The sequence below is a fragment of the Eubalaena glacialis genome, chromosome 13 (assembly GCF_028564815.1).
Source record: "Eubalaena glacialis isolate mEubGla1 chromosome 13, mEubGla1.1.hap2.+ XY, whole genome shotgun sequence".
In the NCBI taxonomy this organism is placed as follows: domain Eukaryota; kingdom Metazoa; phylum Chordata; class Mammalia; order Artiodactyla; family Balaenidae; genus Eubalaena; species Eubalaena glacialis.
In genome coordinates this window covers 38,154,489-38,182,409 of record NC_083728.1, presented here as the reverse complement: position 1 = coordinate 38,182,409, position 27,921 = coordinate 38,154,489, and the positions used below count along the sequence as shown (strand labels likewise).

General features: G+C 42.6%; 1 protein-coding gene across 3 annotated transcripts in view; it reads left to right on the top strand.

The window, feature by feature from the left end:
- SLC23A2 (solute carrier family 23 member 2) overlaps positions 1–27,921 on the top strand; it is a 137,868-nt gene that overhangs the window by 90,943 nt on the left and 19,004 nt on the right. For all 3 annotated transcript variants that reach the window (XM_061208764.1, XM_061208765.1, XM_061208763.1), the window contains 6 exons: positions 2,005–2,121; positions 4,177–4,334; positions 15,744–15,832; positions 16,848–16,918; positions 17,838–18,019; positions 27,798–27,918. In XM_061208764.1, coding sequence (XP_061064747.1) covers positions 2,005–2,121; positions 4,177–4,334; positions 15,744–15,832; positions 16,848–16,918; positions 17,838–18,019; positions 27,798–27,918 — 738 coding nt within the window. The remainder of the gene's footprint in view (positions 1–2,004; positions 2,122–4,176; positions 4,335–15,743; positions 15,833–16,847; positions 16,919–17,837; positions 18,020–27,797; positions 27,919–27,921) is intronic.

The window sequence follows — 27,921 nt, the reverse complement described above, 5'->3', positions numbered from 1 at the left end:
TAACAGATTGTACTAATCTAGTAATTGTAGTGTTACTATACTCTGTTTTCAGACATTTCTTTTTGTTACTTTGTGAGCAGTAACATTCCCCACCTGTAGGTAATATGATAGTGTTGAATTGTCCTTTGTATAGTGAGTCCAGTATCCATAGTTGCATCATGTCAGCAAATGGTCAACTTAGTTCAGGGATTTCCAAGACTGATTTGGGAGTCCCAAATCAGGTTCAGTAATTTGCTAGGAGGACTCAGAATTCAGAAAAACTATTACACTCCTGGTTACAGCTTATTTGAGAGAAAGGATTCAGATTAAGATCAATGGAAAAAAACATGTAGGGCAAGGTCTAGGAGAGACAGAACAAGCTTTCGGTTGTCCTCTTCCTAGTGGAGTCACGTGAGCAGTGCTTAATTTCCCCCGAAACAAAGTGTGACAACACTCAAGGAGTGTTGCCAGACCCTCTGGAGTCAAACTGATACCATGTGGCCCAAGGCCCCATCATCAGTTGCATTGTTTGCATAATCTATGAAGGGCAGCTCAAGGCTTCATTCAGGTAAACAGATACACTCTTAAGAGGCAGGATATTCCAAGAGCACAGAGGTTATCTTCCAGGTGGCAGGCAAGGGCCAAACTTCTCTTTGAAATGTGCAGGGTTTGGACAACCCAGACCTGCTGAGTTAATCCTTTACTGTACATCACCACATATCAAGTTCCTCACCATGTGTACTTTCTCTACCACCTCTACAAACAAATTTTAAATGACACATATAATATGTTTAAAACCATTTAATAATGCAGATCTGCCAGTATCCATTGTTTGAATGGAAGAAAAAGTTCTTTCCGAAAGTTCATATTCAATTCACATTTGGATTAGATAAAATGTCAATTTACATCAGATATTTACCTTTAGGCTTTAGAAGGTAAGGCTGAATTGTGTCACTTCTTTCGTTCAAGAGTATTTGGCCCCCAAATCCCTGTGCATGAAAAATGGAGTGATAAACATAAGGAGTCAGCTTCTTTCTGTGGATCAAATCCATTGGAAAGGGGGTACAAATTGGGCTAGGTGTGGCCAAGGATCAGAATGTTATCATCTTTATCTTTTCTGTGGCACATCTTTTAATTTTATTTCCTCTTAAGCACTTTATGTTATTAAAAAACTTTAAAAAATGCACATCTTGGATTCCAAGAAATTGTCTGTAGGGTTTTAGAAACTAGAGCAGTATTGAGGGTATATGGGGGAACCCCCGAGTTTTCAGTTTGGCTCAGATACTGGATGAGTTCAGAAGAGATGCTGAAGCTGAAGCTGACTGGAAATGTCTAGACTATAACCTAAAGTGTCTGGTCTTTGTAAAGATTCTGGCTTATAAAGGATGCAAGGCTTAACATTTTAAAAAATCTTTAGTAATCGTGAGGGGAAAAGAAAAGAAAAAAAGTCCCCTAAAGTATAAATACATTTTTAGTCTGTTTTTTTAAACAAAATTTGAATCATCATATCTGTATACCTTTGCTCTCTTCACTCACCATTATGTCTGAGCAGCAGTGTTTTAAAAGAAGGGTGTTTAGGTACAGAAGTCTTTTTCCTTGCAGGGATGGAATGGGGTAGGAGGGACAGATTAGTGCTCTCTGTTTGAAAGTGGTTAACGTTTTGTAACACTGCTTCATTAGGGTTACCACCCAAGGACAGCTCATGCCAAGGTATTACTTTGTGGTCTCAACCTTGAGAGCATCCCTCTCCACGCAGTAGGTGCCCAGTCTTGGGGAGGAGCTCTGAGCAAGTTGGGTGCTCTTGGGTGTGAGTTGATGGAAGGAATGCTGAAGCCCCAAATCCTGAGGGCAGACTGTCCCACCGAGTGAGTGTGCTTGACACTGTGTCAGAGATGACCAAGGCTTAATTTTACAGGAGAGCAACAGACACTTTATAAAGTTGTTTTTCAGTAACAGTAGCCTGTGCTGAGTTAACTTTAGTCCTTGCTTTCATTAAACAACTTGTTTTCTCCCTCTCGTTCACAGAGCTCTCTCGCTGAGACCTTGGATAGCACGGGCAGTCTTGACCCCCAGAGATCGGACATGATTTACACCATAGAAGATGTTCCTCCCTGGTACCTGTGCATATTTCTGGGGTTGCAGGTAAGATGATTCCTTTGGAATGTAACCACCAGCAGATGCTTGAATCTGTCTGGATTATTTAAAATTCAATTTTTATTTTTTATTTATTGACAACTTTAATATAAATTACTCTTTTAAGAATGATGAATGGGAATTGTTAACATGAACTTCATAACAGTGAAAGGAAGAAAACAGGAGGAGTAGGTTAATCATGGAATGAAAGGAAAATGTTCAGGGAATAAGCAAGAGAAATGACATGGAAGTAAGGAAAAAAGATCGTAGATGTGTAGAAAGGGGAGAGTGGAGGGAAGAGAAAGGTAGAAGAATAGAGAAAAGAAGGGTTAGTGTTCATCTCTCATTCCTAGTTAACCAACCACAGTCACCGTCAGTTCTGCCATGAAATATGGGTGACACTGAGATGTGCTATGTTGGTCAGGACATAAATGTGGAGGCTTCAATCTTACTTTTAAAGGAAGGCAAACTTCGCCTTGGTGGTGTCTGCTTTGTCTGCTGCAATTTCCAGTGGGAGCAGAGCAGGGAAGCTGCCAGGGGAGGGGTGGGGGGATGGGGCGAGAGGTGACACAAGCTGATGCAGGACTCCTGAATGTTTGGTACCCACTCCCCCCCCCACCACCACCACCACCACTCCCTTTTCCCACTTACGATTGAAGTGGGGCTTTAGGAGAAAGGGGATGACATGGAAGGCTCTTTGTCCAGACACATACCCCTGGACTGTGTTTGCCTTGGTTTTGAGGTTTCACTTTCCATTCTTTAAGTTTGAATGATCAGTTCATGCTGAGAAAATCAGTCCCGTTATCCAGAGAGGTTTATTCACTTGGAGGTGAACTGTACCTGCTGAGAGCTGATGCTTTGGTCCAGTTTCCAGGCCCCTTCCCTTAGGTATCAAAGCATTTGGTAACCTGGACAGAAAGGCGTCTAATAAAGAAGACATAACCAAAGGAGCTGACTGGTCTTGGCAAATAATTTCCCTAGGGCTGAGTATCTGGAATCAGATTCAAGAAACTCATTTTTTGATATGTTTATATTATAGATGTTTCTAGAAGTAGTCTTCCCTGTTCAGATAGGCTTGGGAAACCCTGTGTGCATCATGCCCTTCTTGACAGTGCACAGCACTCTTAAACTTGTGAGCAGCTCTGGGAAGTCCTGGATGAGAATGTTCTCTTCCTCTCACCAAACACCTGTTAGTGTTACACAGTTGGGCTTTATGGGCTGCAAGCAGCACATTTTGGCAAACATGAGCAGAGATGGGAAACTATTGGGAAGAAACGTAGGAAGTTTGAAGAACAGAAGTAGGAACCAAACAGGCAGGCCTCTGGGAGGAAGGGAAGTGAGCAGTGAGGGCTGGAATGTCCTGCCAGGGCCCCAAGGAATGGGGGAGGGGCCCTAAAGGAAGAGTGGGATGGGCTCTTTCTGGAGGATTCCCACAGCTACTGTGTGACCCTAGCCCTTCCCTGATTGCTGTTAAACAATGCCGGACCATAGAAAAAGATGGAAAATGCCTTGTGCAATGAAGCTTGTAACTTTAATCCCCAGACCTAAAAGAATTAAAAAAAAAAAAATGGACGAATTATCTCAAGAACATAGATGTAAAATTCTACATAAAATATTGGCAAATCAAATGCCAGAAGAAAAATCTAGCATGACTAACTAGAATGGTTCAGTGCCACACAATTCATGTTAACAGATTAGAGGAGAAAGACCTATGGTTTTAGCAATTGATGCTGAAAAGCATTTTAAAAAAGCAAATATTCCCAGTAAGAATTATATAAATAAAACACTACCAGTGTTTGTATTGAGTACTTCCTTTGTGCTGGTCTGGATTCATGCAAGTAATAATTAATAATACAAGTTAGTGATAAGACAAGAAAATAATGGAAAGGAGAAATGCCAAAAAACAGATGATTTGGCATATGATAAGAGTGTGTACCTAAAAAAACAAATTCTTCATGTGTGTAACTTTTTAAAAACGACGGGGGTGGGCAAAGTTAGGGTAAAATCAGAAAAAATACAAAGAAGGGTTTATTCTTTTCCCCTCTGTCTCCCTGTCACCTGTAGCATTACCTGACGTGCTTCAGTGGCACCATCGCGGTGCCCTTTCTGCTGGCCGATGCCATGTGTGTGGGATATGACCAGTGGGCCACCAGCCAGCTCATCGGGACCATTTTCTTCTGTGTGGGAATCACAACTTTGCTGCAGACAACTTTTGGATGCAGGTGAGATTGGGGCGCAAAATTGGGGATGCTGAAGCACCCATGAAGCATTAAGCACTGCCATTCACCTAGGGCTGCTTGGAAGGACTGACTGGAGTATAGAGAGGTGTGTCCTAGTGGCATTTGCCCTGCCTCCCCCCAACCCTACTGTGTTTCTTCTCTAGGTGGGTGGCACTGCTTCCCACCTAGTTGTGCAGGCTGGAAACAGACTCACTCTCAGCTCCTTCCATCCCACCAGCTGGCAGGGCAAGTTTTCTCTCCAGTACCCCCTCCCTGCCCCCATTCCTGAAGTTCACGCCTAGACTGTTCTACTAGGTTCCTAGTTGGTTTCCCTGCCTCCAGGGCTACTCTCCTCTGCCCTGCTCTGTGTGCCACTCCAGTGCCGTCTTTCAGTGTTTGCATCTTCCTGGGTGTTGCCAGGCTACAGCCCTACTCCCTGTTTAAAAAAACAGATGTGCCCACCCTGTAGACTTCTCCCTTGTTCTCTGTCCCACCACCCTTCCAGCCGTGTCCCTGCGCCCTGCAGTCCCCTTCCCTGCACTCACCCAGGGGTGAGTTCCTCCCCGAGCCCACCCTGCTGTCTTGCCATCATGTGCTTGTGCTCCCCTGCAGCCTTCCAGTCCTGGCTTGCCCCTCTCCTCTCTGTGAAGCATCCCTGACTTCCCAAAGCCTCCTTTCTCTCTGAATTCCCACACATGCATCTTGTGTATGTTCTTCTAATGTGGCTGTTATTCCACTTTGTTCTTTTTTGTTTGTGTCTTTTCTTGCTGATTCGTGTTTCCTTCCTTGATGCCAGAGCTGCACTTTGCATCCCCAGTCCCCAGCTTAAATGGGTATGGAGCTGGCATAGGTAGGAAAAGAACTGTCCTGTCTTACCTCCTCCTGCAGGCTTGCTTTGTCCCCTCCTGTCCCCTTCTTCCACCGTCTTCACATGCAGCCTTTTCCTTTACCCCAGGGTGCTGCTCAAGGGGTGGAGCCTGTGGGGACAGGACTGTCCTCAGGGGAAGGACAGCAGAGTAAACGTGCGAGTTCTGTCTCTCACTCCATTACAGACAGTCTGCCTTCCCTGCTAGGGAGGTGGGAGCAAAGGCAGAGGGAAAAGAAGGCAGCTTGGGAATCATGAACTGTATTCCAGTGAGTCAGAATCCTCAGGGTGACCTTTACTTGAGGGGGGGCGGGGCAGGAGAATATGGGAAGAACAGTGTTAGGGCATCCTGGTTGGCGGCATAAGCAATGTGCTCAGGAGGGATACGGCAGCTCCCTAGCAGTTCTGCTGATGGAAGGAAGGCTGTGAGGGCTGGCTAGCTCTTGGGGTTCCAAAACCCCAGCCCCTGCAGGACTGCCTGCAGCCACCATGCTGAGCAGATCCCTTACCTCAGAAGGGAGGGTCTTCTTAGGGGACCCCTGAGGGAAAGTCAGGGTGTTATTGACCTGTTAGGGGAAGGAGATGCGTTCAGGCATTCCAAAGAGGACTTGATTCATTTTCTTAGAGCCCAGGTAGTTAAATTTGGCTGGCAGCATCTTTCATTCTTTTGATACAGCATTCAAGGTTCTGTATTTCAAAGCCAGAAAGGATTAGAAAACTTTTATTGACCGACTCAAGTGTACACAAGACACTGGTTTTCTGGGGAAATATTCTTTTTCTAAACAGCTAGCTCATCAGGGAACTTGTAGCACAAACCATCTGTAAATTTGGGCAGTGCCTCTAGTTGAGAATTGTTGGTTGACTTGAAGAGGGAATGAAAGACGTGTTTACTGTGGTACAGCAGGTACCAGGTGCAGCTGTGCCTTGGTCTCATATCAGGGAGGCTGGTCCTGACTGACAGTTGAGCCTGGCTGTGCTGGGCACAGTTGCCTAATGGTGACATAGTAGGGAGAGTTTGGGGTAACTTTTGGTGTGTGCCTTCAGTTATGGGAGGGCACCCGTTCAGGACCCTCTTGCCCATCGTTGGGGCACAAGAGACCTTAACAGAGCAGCCTGGGTCAGTGCAGTTTACCCCCTCCCCTCCCCCGAAGGAGCACAGTGGAAGGAGGGGAAAATGGGGAAAGAGGAGTCAGTTAACTTTTGCTCTACTCCCTTCTTTGTGCTGCAGCACCTTTTTCTTGCCTGGGATCCTTGCCTCCAGCTCCCATCTAGTAGGGAAACAGTGAGAAGGCACTCAGCGCTGTGGTTTCCAGCTCCACAAAGCCTCAAGCTGTTGTTGATACATTCTTTTTAGTTTTATCCAGCATATATTTGAGGGCCTGCTGTGTGAAGGTGAACCCAGATGATGAGGTGGGTGAGAGACATTTCCTTCCCTGCCTGCTTGGTCACCACCTCTGGGGTTTGTTTGCTGTATCTGTTTATTCATGTGTCCCATCTCCCCCATCCTCTGCATCTCCCTGTCCTTCACCCTTTTCTGTTAAAACTCTTAACTCCTCTTTACCCATCTTCCCTTCCTTCCATGGTGCCCAAAGAGGCAGGGCTACCCCTTCTAGCTGAATCACCTCTCACACCCTTGCCCCCGGGTTTCCTGTGGGTTTCGTAAAAGAAGAGCAGAGATCTCAAGAGTGGCCAAATATCCCACTCCTCTAGTATTTCCAGCAGACCAAAGTTGGCACTCAGACCTCAGTAGAGTGGGGACCCACCTCTGGTACTCAGACACCCAGTACTTACTCAGAACGGGGGCAGGGTTGAGCATCCCTGGGCCTATTCCAGGGGACCCACCAAAGCCAGAGCAGGAACATTGCCAGTGTTAGTTAAAATCAAGTTGTTGAATATTGTAATGATAAACTGTAATCCCATGGGCAGTCAGAATCTACAGTTTCCAGTAAAGCATTAGCTTATGCCACATGGCAAATGATGGTTTCTTCCCCATTCGCACACGGGGGAGTGAAATGAGTGAGTATGAGAAGTTAGAGGGACCTATGCAGCGTTATGACTCTGGACAGAAGACCTCTCCTGCTCCCAGTTTCCTTCTGTGAAAATGACAGGAGGCTCTTCCTAAGATGTCCTGTGGATGACGCTTGCCATCACTGTGTTTTTGTAGATTATTATAAGCTCTTCCTAAAATACATTTGGGAAGTTACAGAGTATGAATAATGTGAAAAGCCTTTTAATTCTGCTGCTTGCTAACATAGACCCTCATCGTAGACTGTGAATTATCATCTTAACAGACTTGTGCATTTACTTCCTGATCACAACAGGATCAAACAAACAGATAAAGCAGTTGGGGCAGAGGGAATATCAAGGTGGGACAGTGGGAAAGAAAGGCTGATGTGGCCAAGAGTGGGGTTTATTCCCAGTATCACAGCCGTAAGGATTGCAGATGGCCTGTACGTGTTTGTTGGTGTTTGTTTGCAGTTCACACTCATTTCCTTAGGCAGAGAGCTGCAGAAGGAAAATCATGTTCAGCTTTCATGATTTCTAGGACAGATTTTCAGACTTTTCCAACTCTGAGTCGTTTGCCATGTGTGTCTAAGTTCTGTCCATTTCTTCGTGTGTTTGCCTAACACCTGTTGAGTACCCAGTACTCCCTTGCACTGGATGTAGTGGGTACATGGGACCTAGAGACCAGCCATGGTCCATGCCTCTGAAGGGTGGGGCCTGTATTGTGAGGAAGCTAAGACCATGATTGCAGGTCTAGAACAGAGGAAGGAAGTATAAGCATTCCCATCCTCTGGGCTGTGGCCAGGTCATCCCTGTTCCATGTTTCACATGGGCACTCTGGTGAAGAGTGGCATGCTGTTCCTGGAAAGTTGTTTCATTCCATAAAAATAACCAAAATTGATATGGAAAAAGTGAAGGTGAAACAGATGTGTGCCTTTGCAAACCTGAACACAAGCTCAGAATGCCGGCTTTAAGGTGCTGTGTTGTAAATACTCCTTTGGGGGCACGTTTTCCATGGGCTGGGCTGGCTAAGGACACAGAAAATGTGTCTGATGCAGCGTGTGCTGCAGACCCTCCTTCCTTCACTACACATCTCGCCTGGCTTGAACATGCTTTCCTTTCCTCCAGAGATCATGACTTGTTTTGAAATGGAGGTCATATGTCTCTGCCCCAGTTGTGTGACTTCTGTGGCTTTAGTGCTTCCCAGGGCCTCCACCTGTCGGGGATGGGCAGTTTCTGTGACAGCTGCTTCTTCCATCCCCCTTGTTCCATCCAGCCTTTTCCTTCTTTACTTTGACTTTGATCCCCTGCAGTTTGCTTTCAACGAGGTCTTTATTGTCGAGTGCCCTTGGGTGAGGTTTCAGACTGCTGAAATCAAACCTCATTCTGGTTGATTTCAATCCAACCTACCCCTTGGGCTTTTTCCAGGAATTAGTAAAAAGCCTTTAAAATCCCAAGAGCAGGGGTAGGGTTCAGAGTCCCCTAACTCGGATGTTAGCCAGCCAGCAGCAGCTATGCCTCCCTGGCTTTGGGGAGGACTCAGTTCATGCATCACCTAGGCTGCCATTGTCTTTTCCATCAGAGACCAAGCCTTGGTAGCAGCTCTGAGCTTCCCAGAGCCCTTGTCCTCGGGTGTTATGCATAGCTGGGGGTGAAGGAGGGCCCTCTGGGACGGACCCTGCCCCCTTGCACACCATGCTGACCTCCAGCTTTCCCTGAGGTGTGCAGGTGCTGTGTTTGGGGACCACATCCAGCCTTTTGTTCCAGGTGCCTCTTGGAGGCCTTTCTCTCAGCTCTCCAGCAAAAGAAAAAATTGCAGGTAGAGTGACCCCTTGAGAGCCTCTCCTGGCCATAACAGGCCTGCTGTAGACACACAGAACATTCCTTTGCTGAGAAAAGGTAGGGTTTTGGCTAAGAGAGTCATTGTAGCTGGTGCAGCAGCCTGGTCTCTAACAGAGTTGTCTGCCCTGAGGAGAGAGCTACCCTGTCTTCCATCTCCTTGGGTTCTGGGGCCTGTACAGTATAGGGGGTGGCTCCAGGATACTTTAAGGTCTCAAGTCTGAGGCTTTGAACTCTTAACTGTTGATAAAATTTAGAAGAATGGAGAGATGCAGTGCTTGGATTGGGGTAGGGGAGACTGGGATTTTCCCCCACATTCTTTTCCTGTATATGTGTTTGTGTGGGGGTGTATGTGCAGTTTTTTGAATTACTTGAGAATTTCAGGCAGCATGATGATGGCTCACCCCCAGATACTCTCCTAGGAATGAGGGTCTCCTGTGTAACCATTTACCACACCTGAGAAAGCTGAGTTATATCATCTAATATGCAGTCTATATTTAATTTCCCTAGTTGTCCCTAAAATATCTTTTATGGCTATTCCCTCCACCTCTCTGAACCAGGATCCAATCAAGTTCGTGTGGTGCATTTGTTTGTTGTGTTTCTTTGGTCTGGTAATAAACAGTCCCTACATTTTTCTTCCACATCATCCTCTTCTTAAAGAGTCCAGGCCAATTGTCTCGTTGAGCATCCCGTGGTCTGAATATGTCCGATTGTGTCCTTGTGGTGGTATTTGATTTGTTCCACAATCCCCCCATTTGTTGTAACTGGGAGATGGGGCCAAAGGCATAGTTGATTCAGGGTGAACATTAAAATTACTTTGTAGATGATAGTGAGCCTGTGATGTTAAGCAGGCTCTTTATAGCAAGTTGTAGGTTTTTCCTGCCCCCATGTAAAAAAAAAAAATTACTGTTTATTTAACTCAAAGAATTATAGGTAATACATTAAAAACATGGGGGCCAGTGAGAACCTGGAGGTAGTGACCTTGGAGGAAGGTTTGCCCTCACCAGCTGTGTTGAGGGGCTCTGGCTTCAGAGGTGGCGTCACTCCCATTCTACTGTTTACCAGCTGTGTGGCTTTGGGCAAGTTGCCTAGTCTCAAAGTCCCCTTTGCTCCTCCGTAAAATGATGATAATAATAAAATTGTTAGTGAGCCTCAAATAAGATAATGCCGGGCACTCGCCCACACTTGCCTGTTGGTGCTCATTATTTTAGTGGACCCTCCGGAAGGGTGGGTGTAGGTGAGGCAGATGGGGGTGCAGTGGGCAAGGCTGGTATGCCAAATGGAACAGCTTGTCCTTGATGACATGGCAGGGGTTGGGTGTGCTCCTTGGCCACATGGCCATAGGTGAACTCCTTCAACTCTAGCTTTTCTGGGTGGTCTCCCCCTTCAGTGAACATGCTGTTTGTCTGTTTGCTAATGTTTCTGATGCTCCAGGAGACTAGGAGACTGACTAAGTCCTCTTAGTATATGTGGGGTTAATGAATTTAGTTCCCCACAATCTTTTTTCTTTGACTGTCACATCTCACTTGCCCCGTATGTTCCCACTTGTTCTAAAATGCTCATCTTCTTCCTCATGGCCCACTGATTCTCCCTTTTATCATTCCTTTTCAGGCAGGTGACTGCCTGGCAAAAGCTGTACAGGGATAGAGCAGCACTACACAGGAGCAGAGGATAGAGCTTCTTGTCAAATACCCAGAGGGGAAACTCTTTTCTTTTTTTTTAAATTTTGTGTTTTTTGTAACTATTTGACCTCACTCTAGTATTCTAAGGACTATGTTATCATCCTCCCCCATTTCTCCTCCCAGGAAGACACTTTATAGACATAATTTTTTTAAGTCATATCTATTGAGGGGTAATTGACATATAGTAAAATTTGCCGTTTTTCACTTGCATAGTTAGATGAGTTTTTACCCGTGTGTACAGTCACTTAATCACCACCACAACCAACACATTCCAATTCTTTGGAATTCCCCAAAGAATTCCCTTATGCTTTTCTGTGACTGGCTAGATCTTTACATAATAAAACAAACTTTTGACCTGAGATAGTTGATACTATCATGCTTGAAAAGGTTATCAATATTGTACCCAGCCAACCCTCCTAAATTTCTGTGCTCTGTCTGGACGAAGCCTTCTGCTGGGAGCTGGGAGAGGAGCCAGTCGGCTGCTTCCTACTGAGGTTCCCTAGGAGTGTCTAATTGGAAGTGTTGACTGAGATAGTTCATATAATTTTGATGTTTACATATAAGACCAGAATATCATGGACTTGAAGATAAAGGTTAGATTTGCCTTTAGTTAAGAGTTTTCTTTGAATCAACTCAAAATGGATTAGAGATCCAAACATAAGAAATATGATACTATATAACCATTAGAATAAAACGAGGGCGAATTCCTTTATAACTAGAAGTTGGAAAAGACTTTTAAACTAGGACTCAAACTCCAGAAACAATAAAAGGATGATAAATTTGATGCCATTAAATGTTTTACAATTTTTAAGCTTTGCATTGTAAAAATATACCATAAACAAACAAAAATGACAAACTGGAGAAAATATTCATAATATAGATAAGTTCTAATATCCCTAATATAGGAAGAACTCTGAAAAATCAAAGTTAAAAATTACCAAAAATGGTATAGAAAGGAAGGACAGAAGACATGAATAGCTATATAAAAAGCTATATAATGGCCCTTCACCATATGAAAAGATCAAATTGACTTTATAATAAGAGAAATACAAACTAAAGCTACCCTGAGATACCATTTGTCTCCTTTGTCAGATTGACAAAAAATGATTTTGACAAGCCACTCTGATGGCAAAGCTGTGGGAGAACAGGCATTGTTACACATTGCTGTCAGGAGTGAAAATAATTCAGTCCCTGTGAAGAGGAATGTTACAATATCTAGAGTACATATGCATTTATCATTTGATCCAGCAACCTACTTCTAGAAATTTACCCTGGATATATACTCCCACAAATGCAAAATAAATGCAAAAAGTTTTTTTTTATTGCTGTGTAATTTGTAATGGGAAAATAGTTAACACAACTTAAATGCCCATCTGTAGGAGACTATCATACATCACACAGTGAATTACTATGCAACCCTGAGAAAGAATAAGAAAGATTTCCATGAACTGGTATACAGTAAGTTCTGGGATATATTGAAAAAACAAGTTGCAAAAGAGTGTGTATATGTTTGAAGAAACAAGAATAAGTTAGAAATTAATAAAAATGGTTAATGATCGATAAGTCAGATTTGGGGGTTGGAGGGGATAGGAATGGGAGTGACATTTTCCTGGTATATCTCTATATGGTTTGATTTTTTTTTAACCGTAAAATGTTCAACATATCCAAAACATAAAATCTAAAAGGATGAAGAAACACAAACCCTAAAATTGAATACAAACAGAAACAAGTGAACCTAACTTTATGTCAAATTGCTGGCCACATGGAGAAAAGAATTAATTCACAGACTTTAGAACATAGTACTTTGCACGCTCTGAATGGGATATATTCTAAGAAAAAAAAAATACAGAGAAATCTTAAACTTAGTAGTCTTGTTAGTAGTGATATTGGTATAATTCTGGAACTGTGCTGCTTTGGGCAAGTTTGAGACAATTTAATTATTAAAAGGAATAGTCATGGAAGTGTATTATTAAACTGAATAGAAAGTGAATCCATGTGTCTATGGTGATATTCAAAAAAAAGAGGGAGATAAAAATTGGACAAAAAGGGAGCTGAGAATAATTCCTAGAGGAAGTGGTATTTTCTCTGTGCCTTCAATGTTGAGTAGAAATGGAGCATTAGAAATGAATTGATGACATAAGAGATGAGCAAAGGCTCAGAGGCAAGAACGTAGACCGCTTGCCTGGAGTGCAGGCATGTAAAGTGGCCGTTGAGAGACTAGACTGGGGAATGGGTTCAGGTCACCTGGACACCGAGGAGGAAATGAGGCACCTCCAGCAGGGTTTTGAACACAGTAAGAACTTGTCTGGGGCTGGTTAGGTTCTTTTGCTGTCCTGGGGCTAGAGCCTGACATGGGAATGTGTCACTACAAAGGTGACTGTCTGCTCAGGGATTTTTTCTTAATGACATCCAGCAACACTATTAACTTTAAAAACTTCCATCTGCAAAAATCCATTTTTGGGGTATCTTCACATATTTAAGATACACTTTCCCTGTAGTCAAGGTCGGCAAAATTTTTTCCATAGAGTGATAAGCTGTGAATATTTTAGGCTCTGTGTTCTCTGTTTTGACTATTCAGCTCTACCACTGAAGCATGAAAGCAGGTGCAGACAACTCGTGAATGAGTGAGGGTGGCTGTGTCCCAGTGAAACTCTACTCAATGAAAACCGGTAGTTTGCCAGATTTGTTTCACTGGCCAGTTTGCTAACTTCTTATGTAAAGAAAAGCACAGTTTAATTTGTTTCCTTTCCAGTCATCAGTAGAGAATAAAATAGCAGACAGTCGTGTCTGCTTGCAGAGCCCAGGGATCTGAGGTTTAGGTGATTGTGTGAGTGAAGAGCCCCAGGAATTGACCAGCTTCATGCTGGAGAAGTGCCTGAAAAGCCACTTTATCAGATGAGAATATCAAGTGCTTTATCATCTTCAAATCTCTTTCTTGGAAAATTGGCTTTGTTGATTTTGATTTAGGGGAGCTCTTGTTTAATGAAGTAGTGTGCTCTCGCTGCAACTTTCCCTAAGAATATTTCAATCAAGCCACTGATTTATGCTGCCAGTTATGGAGACCACACTTCACTGCTGGGATACTTACTGTAAGGCTGCTGCTTATCTTTAGCCAGGACTGCTTGTGGCAGGCAATGTGCGTAGCTGCAGAGTGAACACATAAGCCGGCATGTGCATCTTTTACCAGGTCATCTTGGGAGACTTTGTCTGGGGCAGCACATGTGAGAATTTTCTGTTAGCACCCACTTTCAAAGGAACCCAGGGTCCTGGTTGTGTGAAAATGAGTGAGCTTCTTTGCAGCAGTGCTCTCAAGGCCTTTGGTCATGGTGAAAGTCATAAAATGCATGCCCTGAAAGGTGCCCAGGCAACAGTCAGGTTCAAACTGAGGCTCATGTCACCGGGAGTGGAACCCAGAGCCAGTCTTCACTTTCCCACATCCAGTGAGTCACCAATGCAGGGTTGATTGCAGTGGTCCTAAGGATGAGATTTCTAAATGCAATCCATATTACATTGCTTGAAATATGAAATGATAGTAAAACAGATGCTGTTTGGACCATTTGAAGTAGCATCCATTCCTGATTAGATGCTGACCTCCCTTTACCCTTTCAGTACATTTCTGAAAAATTGTGCTTAAGGAATTTTTGTAAATCAAGCAGCATTTTCCCTTTGCTATACATTCCCACTTCAGGGGACCTTCACTTCCACTTTTGATGGTACTATGCGCCAGGCCCCTCCAACAGGTAATTATTAATGGATGGTTGTGGAGGGCATGCCCATGGGAGTGGCCACTAGCATTGCATCTGGTTTGTACTGTGCAGCCTGCCTCTGTGTCTTAAAGCCAGCATCTCTCAATTGATTTCATTGCAGGATTAAAATGGCCAGGAGAACAAAAGAATCTTAACCCTCATATAGCTCAGAATAGTGTGTACCAGCTCTGGACTTGTAAAGCGGCTACGTGTCCTTCAGCCAGAGCCACTGTTTCTCAGTCCAGTTACTGTATCACTCAGGGCAGAATATGCTGTCAGCTCAGAGGAGAGCATGCTGGGTTCCTATCCTGCTGGCCAGGACACTGATTCAAGGCTGCTTAGGAGTATTTAAGAATGATCTGGACATCTAGGAGTTCCTAACCCTGCAAACCAAAGGAGCTAGTTTCATATTTTACCCCCAAAGTAATGTTAAAGATAGTGATTGAGTTCCCATGTTAGCCCATTATACATCTCTAATAATAAATGACAAAATCTTTTGAATTTGAGTAGTACCAGTGCTCATAAAGTCAATATGAAGTATCTAAAATGTAATTGAATGATGGCATCTGAGGATCTCTGCATTTAGTTTGACAATGGAGGCAGGAAATTTAACAGAGTCTGCAAGCTTTCTGGGTCCTTTAAAAATAAGGGTTCGAGCACTTTTGAGTATTTTTTATGATTAAGCAGAATATTATATCTACTGTTGATTTGTAACTTACAGTTTTCCTTTTCCTCAATAGATAGATAGCTCACGTGATTTTAATGCTTATCCTCAGTGATTTAGGGCAGTTTTTGACTTACAAAATGGAACGACAGGGGGAGATAGATTTTTTTCCATGATAACCAATAAGAATTTGAAAAGGAGGAGGAAGAAGAGGAGGAGGATGGTAAAATAGAAGATGTACACTGATGTTTAATAAGGAGCTCACAAGCTCAGCAGGACAGAGACATCCAAATGCCCGCATCCCCCACCCCCAAGGGGAAAGGTGGTGATGGCAGGGGCTGGTGTTGGGGTGCTGGCACTGACCACAGAGCTCCCCCGGGGCCCACCCTGGGGCTGTCTTTGGGGAGAGCAACAGGAGGGGAGGACGGAGAAGCCAGCATCCCTGGCTGTGTGGCCGAGGAGATCTTTGCAGACTGGGGCTCTTTCTTCCAGGTGTGCCTGCATTTACTCATGTGCTGTTTGTCTATGGAAAAGACTGTTAAGCTGTCAAATAGTGAACTACCTCGGTAGTTCCTGATGCCGTGATCATGGTTTTGGTCTCGTTTCTTTTAGGTTACCCCTGTTTCAGGCCAGTGCTTTTGCATTTCTGGCCCCTGCTCGAGCCATCCTGTCTTTAGATAAATGGAAATGTAACACCACAGGTAATTGCAGTTATTTCCACATATGTCATTGGGGTCCTTTAATGCAGGTGATAGAAGGGAGGCCTGGGCGTGCTGCCCACAGCAGTGTTAAATCCTTTCTGGAATCAGGCACAGAACACACAACCAACAAACAGCTTAGAACGCTCCAATCTGTGGATCGTGTTTCTGTCTCTCTCTATCCACTTGTTCATCCCTAACCCCAAAGCAAGTAAGGACCAGAAAAGGACCTCATTTCTCTGTGCTAATGAAATTGATAAATATGGGGAAAGAATAGAAAAATATTTGTGCTATTTTTCTGCCTCTTTCTTTCAGTGGATTTTTTGAACCACCAGTAAACACTCTCTTTGCTGCAATAGCATCCCTTCTCTGAAACATCTCTGCTTTTTAAGGATCTGGCTGCTTTGGTTTTCTGCAAGTGACTTTCATTCCCCCTCCCATCCTCATCGTAGTGATTGCAAAGATCCTTAAATAACCCAGTAAGGTCAGGAAGAGATCAGATAGGGGATTTGAGGAAATCACATAGACCTGTTGTACTCTCAAAATATTGTTAAATTTTTAGGTTCTAGGAGCAAAGTTTTCTAGCCCTCATTTCCTTCCTTGCTCCTAGGAGTTACTTTGTGACCACTGATTTGATTTAGGAACAGGAAAAGGGCCTCTTTTATCTAGGTTTTTAAAACCTCAATCAGGCAACCTTGCTATTGGGCATGTCAAAGAGCTGCTTGCAAAGGTTGGTCTTTGTATTAGGCTGGGACTAGCAATGTATATCACTAGTTCAGTCAGCTTTTGAGAAGCCGGGAGCTCTTGTTGATGATTAAATTTGGTTAAATTAGCAACGGGGAATCCACCTTTCAGTATGATATGCCATAGTGTTGTAACTTGAATTTTAGGGATGGGTATTTATACAAATATACTTAGAACAGCGAGGAAATTCTTCTTAAAAAGAGTAAAATGAATATGTCCCGTGAAACATCAGTGTCACTCCAAGAAAAATTTTGTCTTTGTTTTTGTTTTCAAGATGTTTCGGTTGCCAATGGAACAACGGAGCTGTTACATACAGAACACATCTGGTATCCTCGGATACGTGAGGTAAAAGATAAACATTATCTGCTTATGGCTTCTTTGTGTTTCTACTCATTTTCAGTGTTGGTTGTGACCAATAAATTGCAGTTGCTCTTTTTCTGTTTCAGGTACTGACATGTTCATTTCTGTTGTTAAACTAAATTTAGATGGCATCACTGTAAAATAAAGCATGCAGAAATGCTTTGTGTGACCAGACAGTATTGTTTCTTAACTCTCTTTTCCATCCTCCTTTCTCCTCCTCTCCTCCTATGTACCCACAGACCTGTCCACTTACACCCTCCAGCATAACAGCTCCCTTTGGAAGGAGCCACAGAGTCGATAGATTGCAAAACTATTTATTCTGGCCTCAGTGTTTGCCTGTATTGGTGGAAGGAATTAAAGACACTTGTCTGCTTCAGTGCACTTGAATAGAACAGGGCGTGGGAGTCCTTAGATATGAAGAACAGCTGACAGTTTATCCAGATTTTCCAAAACCTATAAGATCATTCACCATTAGTTCAGAATTAACACAGATATGGCCATTCTGCACAATAGAAACATTCCTTTAGAATTTTTGTCAATAACACTATCTTAAGTCAAGAATCTTTGTACTGCATTGTTCCTCTGAGGCTGGTTATGAATGTTGTGTCTTAAATGAGAATTATAAATTATGTCTGTCTCACTCAGTGGAATAGGCAAGCTGACTTTGTGTCCAGTGCCCATTTCTGTAATACTCTTACATCAGTCAGGTTATACTTAAGTTTACTAGATCCCAGTAACCCCCACTGGTTTCTTTTGGGGTTTGCCAGGAATTTTCCAGCTATGTTATGCCTGTTATATAATAACTTGGTGCCTTACAGAATTTTCAGTTGTCGTTGCAGGTGACATTTAGAGTGTGTGATGTATAAGCAGCTTGCTCTTATGTCTGTGTCCTCTCTTGCTCCAGATCCAGGGAGCCATCATCATGTCCTCATTGATAGAAGTGGTTATCGGCCTCCTAGGCCTGCCTGGGGCTCTGCTGAAATACATCGGGCCCCTGACCATCACACCCACGGTGGCCCTCATTGGCCTCTCTGGTTTCCAGGCAGCAGGAGAGAGAGCAGGGAAGCACTGGGGCATCGCCATGCTGTAAGTGTTCCAAGACCACTCAAAAGTGAACAGTAAAAATCTCCCCTCTTCCCAACACTAAGGGACAGCCTCTTTGAATGTTGTGAACATTTATACGAACTTTAGGAGACACTTAAATTAAGATTAGTCTGGTAGTTTAAACTTTATTTGCTTCATGCCAGGGAGTTATTGAAGTAACATGCAGCCAAGGTATTCCAAAGACAGATTTGGCAGTGATGTGTAGAGGGAGGGTTGTAAGGTTTTAAACTTTGGGATGGGAGTAAGATGGTGGCACCATTAGCTCTTGACTTTTTTTTTTTTTTTTTTTAATTTATTTTATTTATGGCTGTGTTGGGTCTTCGTTTCTGTGCGAGGGCTTTCTCCAGCTGCGGCAAGCGGGGGCCACTCTTCATCTCGGTGCGCGGGCCTCTCACCATCGCGGCCTCTCCCGTTGTGGAGCACAGGCTCCAGACGCGTAGGCTCAGCAATTGTGGCTCACGGGCCCAGTTGCTCCGTGGCATGTGGGATCCTCCCAGACCAGGGCTCGAACCCGTGTCCCCTGCATTGGCAGGCAGACTCCCAACCACTGCGCCACCAGGGAAGCCCAGCTCTTGACTTTTGAGGTCATGCCAAGTCTCATACACATGAGTTGGAATACCAAGAAGCTGAATCCTTTAGATGAGACTCAAAAATACTTCCAGAATGACAGGAGACAGAGATGCTGCAGGAGGTGTGTTGGCATCAAAGGTGATGTGGCTCCCAGGTCAGACAGCTCTGTACACCTGTCAGGAAGCTGTTATTCCTGCCAGAGTCCTGCTCGTCAGTGCCAGTCCTTTTGCACAGTACTTGAAGTTGATTAAAGATGTCACTTACCCCTTTTAAGTAACGTCAGTAAAGACATCCAGGACTTTATAAGATTGATTATTAGAGCCACAGAATTCTATATATCACAAATAGAACCCACATTCTCTGTGTGTATCTGTAGAGCATATGTAAGAGTTGACCATATCATAGGGAAATGGTTCCAAGACTCTAGAATTTTACCGATCAGTAAAATTTCTTAAAAAATTTAATAACAATACAAGAGGATTTCTAATTGTTTTTGTTTTGCTTTGTAAAATGTTCTGTAATTATTCAATAACAAGCAGTACTTGTTGAGCCTATGCATCAGTGTTACATACCACTGGTTGTATATATTATAAATTAAGGTAGGTACCAGTGTTATCCCTGTTTAACAGCTAAAGAAATCGAGGGACAAAGATGCAGAGTTAGCTGCCTAGGGTCACACAGCTAGTAAGTGGCCACGATGGTTTTCAAAACCCAAATAGTCTGACTAGAACTTAACCCATAACACTTAATTCTGCCTCTCTGTGTTAGAACATGGTTTACAAATAAAGTGAATCCTTGCATAATTGTAATCCATGTATCATTATAAATTAAGGTATAGGAAAATATCCAGTGTTGCTCTTAATTTTCTCATTTCACCAAAGGTTGTCAATATTTCCATACCAGGATGGGTGAGTAGAAGGCATGTAAGAATGTTCACTCAGTGAAATGCAGTAAGTTCCAAAAAAGGAGAAATTGTATTTACCGTCATGCAGTAAACTTTAGGAACCAATAGTAAAAGAGTGAACAAAACCCCCAAACGACTTAGAAGCAAAAGAACACCATTGTAAATAACTCAGAGAGGAACTCAAAACTTCACAATTGCTGACAATTTAGCAAATGATGACGATAACAGCACTGGTCACACAGAGCAGTCAGTTGTTCTCAAGAAAAGTCAAATAAAAATAAAGTACATGAAGAGCTTATCTCCAGAAACTAGAAAAACATGATAAAAAATGAACACAGTGAAAACAGGGGAAAGAATTAGTAAAGATACAAAAAACATGAAACAAACAGAAGTGATACATCCCAAAGGTGGTTCTTTGGAGAATGGCAAACATATACTATAGATAGGCTTCTGGCAGGGCTAATTAAGGTGAGAAAGGAATGCACACACAAAGAGAGGGATAAAACTGCAGCTCCAGGGAAGATGTGTTGAATCTGTGTTCCTGCCCCGAAACTTAAAAAAAAAAATAATAAAATAGGTGGTTTCCCAGCTGTTTCATTTGATAAATAATCAAAATTGACTCCTTCTCCCCCTGACATCTGGATGTTAGGGCTCCTCAGAACTTGGTCCTGGGCCGCCTCCTGTCCACATGCTCTTCCCCTGGGACATATCCAGTTCGTGGCATCAACAGACATGCATTATGCTGGTGGCTTCCACAGGAACCTGAAGCCCAGGCCTCTGAACTCAGACTTACAGATCAAACCCCTGACTTGTCCTCTCCATTTGCTGTTACACAAGACATCTCAAACTTCAAAGGAAGAAAGCACCAAACTTTTCATTCCCTCCTTGCCCCCAAACCAGTTCCTTCTGTCATCCTCTCAGTGGCACAGCCACACACCCAGGTGCTTAAGCCAGACGCCCTGCAGTCATCCTTCTTTCTTCACTTTTTCTCATTCCCCACCTACAGCCCATCATTCTGTCCTACCTCCAGAACAAACAAATCCCCAGTCTGTCCTCTGGACTGTCATTACCACCACCCCCAGCCATCACTTCCAAACTGGTCTCCAGTTTTTTGTTCCCTTCCTGTCCGTTCTCAGTCCTGTAAAATGCTTGGCCATTATCTCTTCAAGGCCTCCTCTTCTGTCTCCTCCTTTTGCTGGAATTCTAGAAGCTTTTAGGTCTTGTCATCACAGTGTCTGAAACCTCACATGCCGCCCCTTGGTGGTCTGTTTACATCTCGGGCTTGGCACTCTGGGCCTCTTCTCTTTGGAATCTCAGGTGTTCATGGGAAATGATCTTGAATTATTTCACAGATGCCCTCCTCCCCTCCATCCCTGCTTGTCTCTCTCTTTCTGGAACTTCTAGAATGTTGGTCCTCCCAAAGTTGTCCTCTTACTTTCCTCTCCTGTCTTCCATCTCTTCATCTTTTTTCTCTATTCATAGGAATTTTCCTCAGCTTTATGACTCCTTCCGTCGAGGTTTTTATTTCTGCTCTCCTGTTTTTTAGTTTCCGGAGCTCTTCTTTTGTGCTTGGGATGTCAGCTCTATGAGGGCAGGGCCTTAGCTCTATGCTAGTCACCATGGCACCGCCAGCACCTGGTTCACCATCTGTCCCAGGGCAGGCATTCAGTGAGAACATTGTGAATAAGTGAAGGGGGAGGGTTGGGAGGTATGAGCATACCCTTGACCATGGGAAGAAAAGTCAAAGATGTTGTGGAAGGACTTTCATTCCTAAAGGATGTGCTCCATTGGTTAGACAGTGAGTGTATTACATCTTCAAGGAACAGAGAATTCCTGCACTGTTTAAACTGTTCCTGGAGCTTTGAGAAAGAAGGGAAACTTCACAGTTCTATCCTAATGGCAAATCCTGACAGAGCTAATGCAAAAGGGAGATCCTGGACCAACTTTTTCCTTCCTGGGGTTGTGTAAAACCCTGAGCAAATATATTCAGGTAGTAGCATCTAAAGCTCAGCATTTTTGTCTACTGTAAGGCTCCGTGCAATCTCTAAGATGCAAGTGTATAGAAAACTTTCAGGAAAGGGCCGTAGTATACAGCTCCGCACATACTTAATTTTTGAAGTGCTACATCTATAAACATCTGAAAAGAATGTTCCTTGGAACATGGTTTGGGAAAATGCCACTATAGATAATATAATAAAAGGACAATGTATTTATCATTTCAGGAACCCAAGGATGATTAAATATTAGAAAATTTATTAATAAAATTCATTGTAGGTCTCTGGTGGGTTTTATTAATAAAAACCATGGTGACAAATTTTTTAAAATTGATCAAGTTCAGCCTATGTCCCTACTGCAAGCAGTGATAAATAAGATTTTTAAATGCCCCATACATTAATGGTGAAAGACTTAAATTAGGCCTGCCTATTGAAATCAGAAACTGCGATAAGCATGTTTATTATCAGTATCATTTAAAGTTGTTCTGGATGTGTAGCCAATGCATAAGACAAGAAAATAAAATAATATGGATCAATACAGAGAAAGTCAGGGAGAAGGGAATGATGACTTGCCCTTAATAATAATTAAAACACATTCCAGAATTTAATAACAATACTGTGACCTGAGACAGGGTAGACATTGGGAGAGCAGAATAGGAAGGCTAGAAACATAACCAATAAAAAAATTAATATTTAGTATATGATGGCAGGTCATATTCGAAATCAGTGGGTAATGGGAGAACTGTGTAGGAAAGATAATTATTTGGAAAAAAGCTAGATTTCTGGTTTATATCAGAAATACATTTCAATTACTTACATATAGAAAATAAAACCATGAAAATGCTACAAGGAAACCTACTTAAGTGTTTAATCATAAAAAACAGGTTAGATAAAGCAGATATGAAAAGAGAAAGATTGATTTTACTACTGATGAATTTAAAACTCATATCAAAAACCAATGAAACTAAATTTTAAATGAATCTGGGAAAATATTTATAACAAACTCCACAAGAAAGGCTAATGTTCCCAATTCATAGAGTTTCAGCAATTAATTTAAAGGAGAGAAAGTCCTGGTGGAGTAATGAATGAAGGATATGGTACTAACAACCACTTAACAGAAAAAAAGAAGTACAAATAAACCAATTAGTGTTTAAAAAGGGTTGCCCTCCCTGGTTATCAAATTGCATATTCACATGGAACGCTTTAGCAGTGGGGGTATTGGTGGTGGGTCAACATGGGCTCCTGAGTCAGCCAATAGATGTGACATTTAGAGACAGACTCTCAGGGAAGAGGAAATGTGGTGAACCAGTACCTGCCATTTCTAACACAATGCATAAGTCCCATGTTTTTCCTGAGAGTATTTATTTTCTGTTTACTTTTCTTGTGGATAACTTAGAGCCTATTCAAAAGTAGAATAGTGTAATAAATTGCCATGTACCATCACCAAATGCTCAAGAAAAGTCTCATTTTGTCTGTACCCCCGAATTCATTGAAATTCTAGGATTTTGAGGTTTAATACTAATTAAACAGAGAAATCTAAAGTAAAATAATAGTCCCTCCCACACACCCCCATCCCTCTAAAAAATCTTCTCATGAATAACTAACAAAAATGTAGTATTTATCCTTCCATATTTTATATTATTGATGCAGAAATACAAACATGTGCACATATACAGCTTTACCATTATTTTATAATTTGTTTTTCATCCCAATAATTTGTCGGGGTCACCTTTCCAAGACAATGTGTTTAGGTCTGTTTCATTCTTTGTACAACTGCACAATGTTAAGTAGTATGAAATAGTCTATATTAAACCATTCCCCAGTTGATACTCAAGCATGTTGTTTAAAATATTTGCTGTTGCAAACAATGCTGAAATACCTATTCTCATGTGTAAAGAATGAATATTAAAATAAATGATGATACAGCTTTTTAAATTGATGAAATTGGTAGGGATTTAAAAGTATAAGACCCTGTGTTGCAGTGAGTAGCAAATGGACCCTCTTTTTTTAAAAAATTTATTTCATTGAAGTATAGTTGATTTACAATGTTATGTTAATTTCTACTGTACAGCAAGGTGATTCAGTTATACATATATATACACATTCTTTTTCATTATGGTTTATCACAAGGTATTAAATATAGTTCCCTGTGCTATACAGTAGGAGCTTGTTTTTTTATTTTTTTGTTTGTTTGTTTGTTTTTGATTATTTTTTGGCTGCGCCACATGGCATGCGGAATCTTAGTTCCCCGACCAGGGGTCAAACCTGTGCCCCCTGCAGTGGAAGCATGGAGTCTTAACCACTGGACCACCAGGGAAGTCCCAGGATCTTCTTGTTTATCCATTCTATATACAATAGTTTGCATCTGCTAATCCCAAACTCCCAGTCCATCCCTCCCCTCCCCCCTCCCCCTTCACAACCACAAGTCTGTTTTCTGTGTCTGTGAGTCTGTTTCTATTTTATAGATAAATTCATTTGTGTCATATTTTAAATTCCACATATAAGTGATATCATATGGTATTTGTCTTTCTCCTTCTGTCTTACTTCACTTAGTATGATAATCTCTACGTCCATCCATGTTGCTGCGAATGGCATTATTTCATTCTTTTTTATGGCTAAGTAGTATTCCATTGCATATATGTACCACATCTTTTTTTTTTTTAAGTGTAGGTTTTTTTTTTTAATTGAAGTATAGTTGATTTACAATATCGTGTTAGTTTCTGTACCACATCTTCTTTATCCATTCATCTATCTATGGACATTTAAGTTATTTCCATGTCTTGGCTATTGTAAATAGTGCTGCAGTGAACATTGGGGTGCATGTATCTTTTAGAATTAGAGTTTTCTCCAGATATATCCCCAGGAGTGGGATTGCAGGATCATATGGCAACTCTGTTTTTAGTTTTTTGAGGAACCTCCATAGTGGCTGTGCCAATTTGCATTCCCACCAGCAGTGCAGGAGGGCTCCCTTTTCTCCACACCCTCTCCAGCATTCGTTTTTTATAGACTTTTTAATGATGGCCATTCTTTTTTTAAAAAATTATTTATTTATTTATTTATTTATTTTTGTCTGCATTGGGTCTTCGTTGCTGTGCATGGGCTTTCTCTAGTTGTGGTGAGCAGGGGCTTCTCTTGTTGCGGAGCATGGGCTCTAGGTGCTCAGGCTTCAGTAGTTGCAGCATACGGGCTCAGTAGTGGTGACACACGGGCTTAGTTGCTCCACGGCATGTGGGATCTTCCCAGACCAGGGCTCAAACCTGTGTCCCCTGCATTGGCAGGCGAATTCTTAACCACTGCGAATAATGGCCATTCTGACTAGTGTGAGGTGATACCTCATTGTAGTTTTGATTTGCATTTCTCTAATAATTAGTGATGTTGAGCATCTTTTCATGTGCCTGTTGGCCATCTGTGTGTCTTCTTTGGAGAAATGTCTATTTAGGTCTTCTGCCCATTTTTCGATTGGGTTGTTTGGTTTTTTGTTATTGAGTTTTATGAGCTGTTTGTATATTTTGGAAATTAAGCCCTTGTTGGTCACATCAGCAGATCGACATTGGTCTCTGGGTGGGATTGTAAATTCACCCAACCTTTCTGTATGTATTTAGCAGTTTGTATTAAACACTTTTTAATAAGGTGTTCACTGTTTGACAGATCTGTTCTAGTCCTAGGAACTTGTCATAAGGAGACATTCAGACTGGTGCCAGGGAAGGATGATTCATTGCAGTTGTTTCGTTGCTCCCAGTGTCATACCTTAGGGGACTTGTTTAAATAAGTTGTGGTACATCCACTAGATGGAATGCTAAGCAGCCACTAAGGTGCTGATGCAGGTTGCCATCTCTTGAGGTCAGGGCGTTAACTGGGGCTGCAAGCTAGTTGGGAAGCAGCATGTAAAGTATGATTTGAGTTTGGGCCAAATGATGACCTGTTTGTGCTCCAGGGGCAAGGATGACATCAGATAGTCCTGTCTCCCTCTCTATCCCAGTGCCTGGGACCCAATGACATGCTCTAAAACAGGGGTCCCCAACCCCCAGGCCGCGGACCGGTACTGGTCCACAGTCTGTTAGGTACTGGGCCGCACAACAGGAGGTGAGTGGCGGGCGAGTGAGCGAAGCTTCACCTGCCGTTCCCCATTGCTCACATTACCACCTGAACCATCCCCCCCGCCCCCCGTCCGTGGAAAAATTGTCTTCCACAAAACTGGTCCCTGGTGCCAAAAAGGTTGGGGACCGCTGCTCTGAAAAGCCCTGGGAATTGATAGACCAGAATGCTGCATGCTTATCGCCCAATGTGAGATGATGAGCAGTCTTCAAGATTTTGTCTCTTTTTGCTTATCTGCCTTTTGTAATTTTTCTAAATCTTAGTATGCATTGCTTGCATAATATACGTAAGGTTAAAACAAAGGTAGACAAGCAAGCAAAATGTAACATGAGATGGAAAACACCTGGTGTGGTGAACACGAACCCTGGCCTGAGGATCAGGGCTCAGCTCCTGTCCCTTATGTGCTAGACCAAGTCTTGTGAACTCAGACACGTCACCCACCGCTGAGCCTCTGCTTCTGCCTCTCTGCAGTGGGGCTGCCTGCCCTACCTGCCCCACAGGTGTATTTGAGGATAAAAATAGAAGAGTAGTGTTAACCTGCCCAGTTCACTTACTCAATTTCAGTTGCCAGATTTGAGCCTGAGATCTGGGTGACCTTCCTTGGATTCTGTTATATGTTTCCTTTCCATTTTTAAACGTGCTTTGAAAAGTGAACACCATAATGCAGGTGTAACTGTCAGGTGGGATGTTGCCTGCAATAATGATAACAGTAGTAATAGATACCAGGCTTTTTTGGATCTTAGTATATACTTTGGAAGAAAACCAATAACTTTTTTAAGACGTGAAAATTTTACGTTGGTCTAAGTTTAAAATACACCTGTTTTAGTATCCCTCATTGTCGTATTGGTTTTTGTTAAACTTCACCTTCCTGGGGGAGTTGGAATAACTTGGGCACCATTTATGTTTTCATCCTCGAACTGGTACTGGTCTGATGACTTTGTGGTGGTACCAGGTCAGCAAAGTGCCTGCATAGGTGGGGAGATGGTAGAGTGGCGGCCGGCTGCAGTCAACACCTCAGGTGGAATGTGACCATGAAGCTGCAGTTGACCAGCGCTCTCAATGAAACTGATAATTCCATCTCAGCAATTAGAACTGTGCCCAGGAACAATTAAGCTTAACTTTGACTGAGAATCGACTCTTCCTGCCAACTCTACCTCAGGTTGTAAGGGAAAGAATGAGTCCCTATGGGTGATGAGACATATTGTTGTACGCCTTCATCATTTCAGCGGTGGGAAGCCATCCCACACCTGCCACACATGGGGCACCAGGTGGATGAGGTTGTGTTGAGTCCTGCTGCAGGGGGGTCACCAGCCGACCTGCCTCCTGCAGCATTCAGTGTACCTGGGTCAAGAGTGTGGGACTCGGTAGAGAGAAACTTTTGAGTCAACCCAGGCATCCCTGCCCTCACAAACAGTGTGGCAAAGTAGTTCAGAGCCCAGGCTGTAGATCTAGACCTCTGGCCCACGTAGCTGCATGATCTTGGACTGCTGGCTTTGTTTCTCTGTAAAGTGGATGGTTATAGAAGCCGCTGTAGAAGGCTAGGATGATGGGCAGGAAGACCTATGTGTAATGTCTGACACAGAAACCTCTCAGGAATATTATTATTAATATTGAATTCTACTGTATATAACTTTCTTAAATATTGAAGTTTTACTTTTTGCTTTTAAAAAGTAATTTATGTTCCTTACAAGTAAATCAGAAAATACAGAAAAGTGGGGAAAAAAAGGTCACAAATCACATTGCCACCTGAAGCCAATCCTTGTGAGCATTTTGGATCCTGTCCTTCTTACCTGTTTGCATGCATGTGTGTGTGTACATGCACTCTTGTGTGGTAGCTGCTTTTTAGTTAATTTATAGTTGTAATTATACTGTGCAGTATGTTGTATCTGGCATCTTGTCTTGTTCCCTTACATAGTGTGAGCTTTTCCTATCAGTGTGTACATTCTTTGAGTTTTCTTATTCTATTAAGGAATATTTAGCCAAAGCATTTACATGGCAATTTCATTTCCATATCTAGAAATGTTAAGATCCAAAAATCATTTCCAAAATATATGATTTCCCAAATAATAGAGGACTAGCAGCTTTGTAGAGAAATGAGTTGAACACATGTGGTCAATTTTGCCATTGAAGCTTTGAGTATTATTTTTAACACAGACATAACAGCCTTTAACCTAGATCATTTTCTTTCTCTCCTCAGGACAATTTTCCTAGTATTACTGTTTTCTCAATATGCCAGAAATGTTAAATTTCCTCTCCCAATTTACAAATCCAAGAAAGGATGGACTGCATACAAGTTACAGCTTTTCAAAATGTTCCCTGTG